The following is a 10,502-nucleotide window of genomic DNA, read 5'->3' as shown; positions in this document are numbered from 1 at the left end:
CCAGTCACCAGTCTAGCTGCCGCATTCTGGATTAGTTGTAGTTTCTGGGTCACCTTCAAAGGTAGCCTCACATAGAGTGCATTGCAGTAGTCCAAGCGAGAGATAACTAGAGCATGCACCACTCTGGCAAGACAGTCTGCAGGCAGATAGGGTCTCAGCCTGTGCACCAGATGGAGCTGATAGACAGCTGCCCTGGACACAGAATTGACCTGCGACTCCATGGACAGCTGTGAGTCCAAAATGACTCCCAGGCTGCACACCTGGTCCTTCAGGGGCACAGTTACCCCATTCAGGGCCAGGGAGTCCTCCACACCTGCCCGCCTCCTGTTCCCCACAAACAGTACTTGTCTTGTTAGGATTCAACCTCAATCTATCAAAACATTAGGTATTGCCGTTTATAGTATTTTCCATAAGAGATATATAAACACGGCCAACTTAACCCTGACAGGTGCCCAACGATCTCAGAATCAGGCCCCACCACGCTGCTTTTAAAAATGCAATGAAAGCCGTATTGTTCTGCAGCTAAGGTGAGCTTTGTAAAATAAGAACACAAAACCAGAGGATATTCTTTTAGTGGAAAGGTCAGTGTATAAACAATGGTAAAGAGAGCCCGTCCATAACAACATGGCTATCAAAATAATTTACTACAATAGGAGAAATGCAACTGCTTGAGCCACATCCAAAATATCATTTGCAATCTCCTCCTGGGATTTTGTCCCTCTGGCAGAAGCAAGGCTAAGACCTGATGTGCTTCTGAGAGACGGTGGCAGTTTCATCCAAATAGAGTATCTCTTTGAAGGTCATGCTTTGCTGGTAGGCATGAAGTTAATTTTCCCTTTCTTTCAAGAAGTCCTGCTACTTAGAAATGGTCGCACTTTCCCATTTTAGCTGCTACAGCTGTTGCCTCTTCATTGTTCTTTTACGTCTGCATAAAGCAGAAGCAGGCAGGGCCGCAGCATCTCTGCAAGACCTCTTTCTCTTGCTCTGGCTTGACACTTCCTGAACCAGGTGGACAAGGCACTGGGGCACCTGAGGCGAAGCACAAAATGCTCCTCCTGCCCCCACTAGGGAAGAAGCGGTGAGTGAAGATCTACATCAGGAACAAGGTGGGAATAAAGAGCTACCTTGGGAACAAGGGGGCCATTGCAGGTGGGAAACAGGCCCCTCTGCATCATGCTGGGTAGGTGCAGAGCCCAGGAGTCACCAGGGGGCAGCCTCTGCCATTTCCTCCCTTGGGGTGGGAGGAGATAGCAGCACCCACGATTCGCTGAGAGGCTGCTGCAGAGGTGGCATTGGAAGGGGGGCTGAGGAGAAGACAGCAGAGGTGGCCTCCAAGGAACACAATGCAGCAATTGCCGCCCCCACTGAAACTGAAGCAGCAGCAGCAGCAGCAGGCGAGGCATTCCTTGGACTACACCTTTTTCCAGAAGGAAAGCAGAATGCGCAGGAAACAGCAGGGGAAAGAGGCTCTGCTTTCCTCAGAGGAATAAAGCTGAGGCTGTAACAAGGCTGGGTGTCAAGAGTATGGGCAGGAGTCAGTCTCTGGGGCCTGTAGTGCTTTGCAGGACTGGGGCCTGCCTCAGCTTGTGCTGGAGAAGCAGGGAGTGGCCACTCAGGTGAGGCCTCAGCTTGTGCTGGAGAGGCAAGGAGTGACCACTCAGGTAAGACCACTTGATATCTCACTGCACCTGGTGGCAGGAGCTGGGAGGGATAAAAGCTCAGCATTTCCCATCCGCTCTTTGCCACAGCAACGCTATCCCTGCCTGGTTGCATCTGGCCTCTTGCTCCTTGGACCCTTGCCTTGCCGACGTCTTGCTCCTTGGACCCTTGCCTTTGCAGACGCCTTGATCCTCGACCCTTGGACCTTTGCCTTGCCGACGCCTTGCTCCTTGACTCCCGGACCTTCGTCTCTGCCTTGCTCCTTGACCCTGCGACTGCCTGCTGCTGGACCCTCAGCCCTGCACCTGTTCCTGCTTCTACACCACCATCTTGCCTCTGGTCCTGACGTCCTCAGCCAGGGCTTCAACCGCCCGCCGACCGGACCGTGACACTGGGGAAGGTTCCACGTTGGGTTGGGGGAGGCCAGCAAGGCACTTGAATGGAAGAAAGAGGAGTCGCTAAGTGAGAGTGTCTGCAACAGGGCATACCCCTTTAGTAATGTAGTCATGTGGAAGGGATCAGGTAAGGAAAAGCATGGCAGTCGGCATTCATCCCCTCCCAATCAGGCCCCAATGAAGCCAGTCCTCCCAACATGGTTCCAATGTACTTTTGTGAAGAGTGATGGGAGTTCAGAGAGCGCATTTCTCCCGCAGCAGAAAAGCCAGAGCCTCGTTGGCAGCAGAAGTTCTCAGATGCTCTCCTTCAAGTGCACCAATCAAATGGGAGACAGCCAACCAAATTTGGAGTCCTGTTTCCTGCTACAGGAGGGGAAGGAATAGGCAAGAACAGTTCCAGTCTGCCCATTGCTGTAGACTGCAAACTGACAACCCTTTTACCCGTTGCTTGGAAACTGAAGATAACCAGTTGTGTGAGGAACACACTTAGCATGGTGAAATATTTCATGTCATTTGAAAATACTGGCTATGGACAAAATAAGACACTCCCCCTCAATGGACAATTCAGGACTTAAAGCCATCAAAATTCAGAGCTAAATCTAGGAGGGCCTCAAACTATGCAGAAGCTGCCAGTCTTAAAAGCTGCGCAGGAACTGTTGGAAGCAAAACACTGTTCCTTTGAAAGTTAGTAATCCCTGCACCATTGTGTTATTTCTTAAAGGGCAGCACTGAAATATTGTTAAAGGCAACTTGATAATAGCAAGTACACTTTCCTGGATTTTGGCTTACCTAGTAAATTTTACCACAAGCAAAGCACATTTTGGAGGTGGCCTGGGTGCCATCTTAAGTTATAGCTGGGCTTTAACTCCCAATGAAACAAATATACTAGAAGTTTCCCTACTCTGCTTAGGGGGATAGCTTTCTTTACACAAATGCAAGCTGCTGCAGGGTAGTCAAGACTGAGGGTTTCACAACAAAATATCATACTACTTTGAGTAAAGTTAGCTTTTTGAATATGTCCTAGGAAACCATAATATGGTTTATATAAAGGCAGGGCTGACAACTCAGACCTTTTGTGTATAATTGTTCAGCATCTTCCCAGCCTTACAATAACTGCTGAACTTCACTTTTCGCACTGGTCGATGATCTCCGGCGGGCTAGGGACAAAGGTAAGAGCTGTTTCCTTGTTCTGCTGGATCTCTCAGCGGCTTTTGACACCATCGACCATAACATCCTTCTGGACCGTCTAGAGGGCTTGGGAGCTGGGGGCACTGTCATACAGTGGTTCCGCTCCTTCCTCCTGGGCCGTGTTCAGAAAGTGGTGGTGGGGGATGAGTGTTCAGACCCCTGGGCGCTCACTTGTGGGGTGCCTCAGGGTTCTGTCCTCTCCCCCATGCTTTTTAACATCTATATGCAGCCGCTGGGAGAGATCATCAGGGGGTTTGGGCTGGGTGTTCATCAGTATGCGGATGATACCCAGCTCTACCTCTCTTTCAAATCAGAACCAGTGAATGCGGTGAAGGTCCTGTGTGAGTGCTTGGAGGCGGTTGGAGGATGGATGGCGGCTAACAGATTGAGATTGAATCCTGACAAGACAGAAGTACTGTTTGTGGGGGACAGGAGGCGGGCGGGTGTGGAGGACTCCCTGGTCCTGAATGGGGTAACTGTGCCCCTGAAAGACCAGGTGCGCAGCCTGGGAGTCATTTTAGACTCACAGCTGTCCATGGAGGCACAGGTCAACTCCGTGTCCAGGGCAGCTGTTTATCAGCTCCATCTGGTACGCAGGCTGAGTCCCTACCTGCCCAGTGACTGTCTCTCCAGAGTGGTGCATGCTCTAGTTATCTCTCGCTTGGACTACTGCAATGCGCTCTACGTGGGGCTACCTTTGAAGGTGACCCGGAAACTACAACTAATCCAGAATGCGGCAGCTAGACTGGTGACTGGGAGCGGCCGCCGAGATCACATAACACCGGTCCTAAAAGACCTACATTGGCTCCCAGTACGTTTCCGAGCACAATTCAAAGTGTTGGTGTTGACCTTTAAAGCCCTAAACGGCCTCGGTCCGGTATACCTGAAGGAGCGTCTCCACCCCCATCGTTCTGCCCGGACACTGAGGTCCAGCTCCGAGGGCCTTCTGGCGGTTCCCTCATTACGAGAAGCCAAGTTACAGGGAACCAGGCAGAGGGCCTTCTCGGTAGTGGCACCCACCCTGTGGAATGCCCTCCCACTAGAGGTCAAAGAGAACAATTACCAGACCTTTAGAAGGCATCTCAAGGCAGCCCTGTTTAGGGAAGCTTTTAATGTTTGATGGATTTCTGTATTTTAGAATTTCTGTTTTTTTGGAAGCCGCCCAGAGTGGCTGGGGGAACCCGGCCAGATGGGCGGGGTATAAATAATAAATTATTATTATCATTATTATTATTATTATTATTATTATTATTATTATTATTATTTTGAGAGCAACATGAATGCTACATTCTTATGGCTTTTCTTATGGCTGCACATCTCACCTGAACCAACTGCATTCAGGATGTCAGAGGACACAGACAGAAATCATTTGCCGAGTGATGGCAGAAGAGGAACAAACGCCATTTAAGACTCCACTATCCAGAGTATCTTTGCTCCAGAGTATAAATGCAAGGAAGTTGGGAGATTAGCCTCTGCCAAACTAATTTTATCAGTCAATTACACCTTGTATGTGCATAGCCATAGAAGTAATTTGAAAGGTCAGTCAATGTGACCTTGGCATTATTCCCTGCAAGAGGCAAAATTCAATGTGAAGTGACCAGAGAGCTGTTGAATGCAGCGGAGACCAAGGTCACACACCCACACAGTTGCATATTCCAAGCATGTAGAAGATTTTTTATTAAGTATTAACTTTGGTTCTAAGAATTCCATCCTCAATTCTGTAACACTTTGTTAAAAACCAATAGGCAAGAGCAAATACAAAAAATATTAAATTATGAAAACAAATCCCATTAAGGCTCCCTTTTTAATATTTATATATGTACACACAGAAACAAATGGAGACATAAAAGAGACTAACTCCACTCCAAGAAAAGGGAGGTAATATTAATTTGCTAACTTAACTTGCTAAAAATAAAGGTGGTTTAAAAAGCATTCATCACTTAAGAGGCGATTTGTAAAAAGAGTCAGGCATTTTTAAACCAAGGTAGCACAACTGAAAATATTAAGCAGATTGAAGATTTAGAAGAAGGTGGTGGAAAGGCGAACAGAATCTCAGTTGTGAAAGCTGTTAATTCAGCTCCACAAATTAAGGAAAAACAAAAGGGAAAAAAGTTCAAACCATTTGACAGCATTTGCCAGGCCTCTGGTCTGTCATACCAACACATAACAAGATTCTGGATTCCTAAACAAAAAGTCTGGCAGACTTCCGATATGGGCTAAAAGCAGGTTCACATTCTACTGGTTTAGTAGTACTACTCTCCCCCTCCCTGAAGATTACTACTTACGTGCTGTATCTACAAAGCAGGACTGGTCCCCTCAAGCACTATAAGAAACGTCCCTCCTTACCTCAGAAGGCAGCTGATCCCACCACAAGCACTTGGGACCAGAGAGGTTCCTTTGTGCATTCAGCTAAAGGTCGGACTCAGAGCTCAGTGATGTAGCAGGGCAGCAATAAACCTGCCAGGACATTGGCAAAGCTAAGCAGGGTCTGGTCTGGTTTCAAACTGGATAGGGAGCCATAAGTTGAGATTCCTGCATTGCAGGAGGTTGTACTAGATGAGCCTTGGCCGCCCCCCGGTCCTACAATGCTATGATCTTTATTACGTTCAGAGGGCTTTGGGCCAAAACATATCTGTCGTATTTTGGAATCATTACCCCCAAGTTGTTGTGAATACCTTAATTTACCTATTGACCCAGAAGCTTGCAAGGGAACTGGACTCTAGAAGTGTTCCTGATTATCTTTTTTTTTTAAAAAAAAGGTGGGGGCGATGGCAGCTTGAGCACAAGGTAAAGAAAAAGGAGGAGAAACTGCATAGACACAAGGAGGGAGGAAATGCAGGAGAAAAGGCAAGAGGGAGAAGGGGAAAGTCACGGAGCAGTATCAGTTGGAGCTACACAGGGAGACACTTCACATGCAGTCATCTTTTTTTCAGTTACGGTTATTTTTTAAGGTTCTTAAAAGCCAATAAATATAGATTTTTTAAAAAAATAAAATAAAAGTATTAAGGCAGGTTTTTCTGGGTGCTTCTCCCACACCAACGGCAGTACAGAAAGTTAGGCTAAGGTAGGGAAAAACAGTGGCAAACCAGACACAGTGCAACTACATGGGCTATGAGCTTTTTTTGAGATTAGAAACAACTTCCATCCACAGACTAATGAGAAGGAATGAAATCAAGGCAGCTACTGGGCATTCAGAAGTCTGCTTTGCAAAAGCAGCCCAAGATGCCACTGCTTCTAAAATAAAGACCCCAGATTTGGCCAATATTAAGCAACCCAATAGCATCGCTTTATTAATGGGTTTCATATTAGAGACATTCACACTCTCTTCCGAAAATGTTAGGCCGAGCCAATGATAAATAAACCATGTCAGGATTTAAATTAGAAGTAAATTAATTCTTAGCAAAACTTATTTATCATTGACTTGGATTTATAATGTGATTTTATTTTCTGAAGAGCTGCTTGGGTCCTGACAACTTGAAAAGCTTTATGCCAAAGTCAAGGCTGCTCTTTGTCAACATTCGGTCCCCAAGAACCAGTCCTGAAATTGTTTTTCCAATTTCCAGTGCCTGCAGCAATGACAGAACACATCACTTGCACAAGCTGGTATTGAGATCAAATGCTTTTTGCTTGGATATAATTGCAAAAGAAAGATTCGTTTTGCTCAGCTTGCCAGAACAAGCCAATGGACATGATCCTCATCTAATGTAGATGTAAGCAGCTGTTGAACTACAGCTACTGACACTTGCATGATCCGGACCTATCTTGAGAATCTTTCAAACAACCATTTTGGCCTTTGCTGAAAAGCCAGCTTTGGAGGTTTCCAGCAGTAGGCATTACTCAGCTGCACACCCCGAAACCAAAAATGCAATAATTATTTATATATGTTTCTCTCTCACACACAAGAGTACTGGAATCACTAAGATCAGAGACTGTGTTTAGAAGAGGACCTGCATGTCCATATTTTAGGTTCTTTTTGTTTCTAGTTATGCATAAGTATTGCAAGCTTCCACAGCTAAAGCACCCAGATTCCAGACTGTGTAGAAAATTAAAAACATGTCTAATGATCATATCCAGATTGGAGCATCATGGGCTATCCTGTACACTGGGCCTCATGCCCAGTGCTTTTAAATGTAATTTTAAAGGGTGCTAAACCTAGCTGGAAGAGATGGTGGATAGAAATCTAGGAAAAATAATAAATTGGCATTTTCCCTTTAAAAGCCCCACATAATGGCATCCCCCCCCCTCATCCCACTGACAATATACAGTTTTGTATCTGGGCTTCAGTGGTTTTCTATCAATTGAACGGTGAAATGAACCACAGAAACCAAGCTTTCCAAAAGATAAAAATAAAAATGGCCAGCTGGGTCATGCTTCTAGAATATATATATATCTATATGCCTCCCGGTGGGTCGGGGTTTTTAAGCTATCTGGAAGTAAGCCCCAATGAACTCAGTGGGACTTACTTCAAAGTAGACATGTATAGGATTGCATGGGCAGGCAAGGGAATTCATCATGATTTCAAGCTCCTGGATATTCTACCCTGTAGTCAAGCTTTGAGAAGCAGTTGCAAATGTTTGTACCTGCAGGGCTTAATTTTACGGCCATTTGAGAATTAGGAATAGCCCTCTGGAGCAGCCCAATGGCCCCTCGAGTCCAGCATCCCGGGGTCAACCAGATGCATGCAGGACTTGTTTTCGAACTGCCCAAAGCACAAAGAACCCTAAAAATGACTAATTCAGCTCCCAAAGGCCTGTGCGAGTTCAAGCATGCCCAGTTTGTTTTAGATGTTGTGTTCTTCTTTGAAGAGCAGCAGGCTGTTCCGCAAACTGATCCACAAAAGTCCACGCGACACAATGGGGGTGGCTGCCAAGAGAACATAGGCCTCCCCCCCCCCCATACCCTGCAGTGTAGGGCTAGAGCTAGTTTGCGGTTCTTTAGACCACCATGAAATTATGTACAGTATAGGAAAGAAAGAAAGAAAGAAAGAAAGAAAGAAAGAAAGAAAGAAAGAAAGAAAGAAAGAAAGAAAGAAAGAAAGAAAGAAAGAAAGAAAGAAAGAACGGCCAGTGGCAATTTAGACATGGCCAAGTGCACATTGCACAGGAAGAACAACATGGTAAAAGCAGTATGGCTGCTCAGCAAGGCTGGAGGAGGAGAAAACCAGCCACTCATCCATGGGCATTCCAGCGCCACAAAGGCGCAGGCGACCAACGACAGCCTTAAACGGCTCAGTGGCAGAAGAAGACATTCAGTTCTTTCCTCTAACTCATTTCTTAGAGATTCCCTCATGGCAATAAGACGCACTCTTGGCCCACACACAAGTAGCAGGACAAGAGAAATCCAACTTCAAGTCTAAAGGAACGTCTATGTACATTAGAGACTGTGGAGCGCGGGGGGGGGGGGAGAGCATGTCATTTCTGAAGGCGAGTTTCCACACAAAATGCGACAAGGAGTGGTTTCAGAACACTTTGCTCTTCTGCATAGCAGAACTTCACAAAGTGGGAAATACAAATAATAATAATAATAATAACACACTAGCCTGAGATGCCCACTAAGCTCGGATCAGGAATAAGCAAACAATGTCAGCGACTCAAATCCGTTTCCCTCCCATCTACTTTCAATTGACAGCAGGTTGCTTGTTTATCCTCTGGTCTCCACATTATTATTGGCGAGTTTTATCTGGTGTGCAATCATTCATCTGCACATGTTCCAGACGTTGACCTCGTACGAGCTCATTTTCCACCTAGATTCAGGGCAAAGGGGTGAGAGATCCTGAGAAGCCTCTCCGCAGCAGCAGCCACTGGGGAAATGGCTTCAAGTCTGAAAGGGGGCCCTTCTTCTAGGAGTCTTCAACTTCTGCAGCTTCTTGCGCTGTCCTCCTCAAATTGCCTTTCACTTTCACAAATTCAGGTGCGTTCTCTTGCTCCTCCTGGATCTTCTGCTTTTCAAGTTCAAGCTTAAAACAAAAAGAGATCGATTTAAAAAGAAGAAGAAGAAGAAATGATCAGAGTGGCATTTCTCAAAATATTAATTATAAGCAGTGAGAGTAACCAGATTCAGTACTTTGTTAATGTGCAGGGCTCAGCCTCGATAGCAGCAGCATACATGCAAAAGGAGGCTCTGGGTCTATTTCACTACCTGGTCCCTCACTTCCAACTTTCCAGGGTCACCCTGAGAGAATGAGAACACATCCCCTGATCATCTTGCCTGATCGATATTTGCAACACTTCTCCATGAATCTTCTCCTATAATTTTTAAACCTAGTATTACCAATTGTTTTCAAAAGTCAGCTGTGAAACTAACCATCACGTTTTCTTTTCATATTTCGAAAGAGTTTCCAGCACATTCTGTGGTGCTGAATTCATTGATCTGATCTAGATAATTTTATTATTTTATCTTTTTTGTAAACCGCGTTGAGGTTTTGGTATATAATTTATAGTGAAATATCTAATAAAGAAAAGAGCAGCTTCTCGAGTCTATTCTACACCATTTTCCTGCCCTCTTACCTGCTCCAATTTCTGTTGTCGTTTGAGTAGCTCAATTTCCAGGTCCGATCTCTTCTTTTGTGCCTCCTCCTCCTTCTGTTGCTTGATAACTTGGTCTCTTTTTCGTCTTTCCATCACCTTTTGCAGCTCCGGCTTGTTCTGAGGAGCAAGACCCCTATCAAAAGAAGGGAGGGGGTTCTGCGTTGAGTTACTTATTGACAGGAAATATTCCTATTATGTTATAGGACAGTCATCTGATGAGAAATCTGCCAATCATATACAGTGGTACCTCTACTTACGAATTTAATGCGTTCCGAACGCACATTTGTAAGTCAAAAAATTTGTAAGTCGAATCCCATAGGAATGCATTGGGAGAAAAAATTCGTAAGTAGAAGCAACCCTATCTAAAAATTCGTAAGTAGAAAATATCCTATCTAAACCGCATCCAAGATGGCGGACGGAGCTCCATTCATAAGTAGAAACATTCATAAGTAGAGTTATTCGTAAGTAGAGGTACCACTGTACATTTATTTGACTAAATCAGCACAAATCTTCATATGAATAGTTTTAAGAAATTGTTTGTTTTCAGATCGCATGCACAAGTTTGTAACATGCAGCGCCTTAGAAAAAGCAATCCCGCCCAAGAAAATAACCTGCAACCAGCACCAGTAAGTACTTTTTAAAAAATTGTCTGCTACAGGCTGTTTTTGTAAATAGGTTTATTTGGGAGTACCATTTGACAGAAAAACGTGTTTTAGATCCATTCAACTGATTG

General features: G+C 45.2%; 1 protein-coding gene across 3 annotated transcripts in view; it reads right to left on the bottom strand.

The window, feature by feature from the left end:
- Window positions 1-4,888: 4,888 nt before the first annotated feature.
- The window catches only part of FAM107B (family with sequence similarity 107 member B), a 49,256-nt gene continuing 43,642 nt past the window's right edge, over window positions 4,889-10,502 (bottom strand). For all 3 annotated transcript variants that reach the window (XM_035127506.3, XM_035127509.3, XM_035127508.3), the window contains exons 3-4: window positions 9,749-9,902; window positions 4,889-9,198 (exon numbers count right to left, since the gene is read on the bottom strand). In XM_035127506.3, coding sequence (XP_034983397.1) covers window positions 9,082-9,198; window positions 9,749-9,902 — 271 coding nt within the window. In that variant the 3' untranslated portion in view covers window positions 4,889-9,081. The remainder of the gene's footprint in view (window positions 9,199-9,748; window positions 9,903-10,502) is intronic.

The sequence above is a fragment of the Zootoca vivipara genome, chromosome 9, assembly GCF_965207765.1.
Source record: "Zootoca vivipara chromosome 9, rZooViv2.hap1.1, whole genome shotgun sequence".
NCBI classification, from domain to species: Eukaryota; Metazoa; Chordata; class Lepidosauria; order Squamata; family Lacertidae; genus Zootoca; species Zootoca vivipara.
Note: the sequence above shows the minus strand (reverse complement) of the source record. Positions and strands in the feature narration are given on the sequence as shown.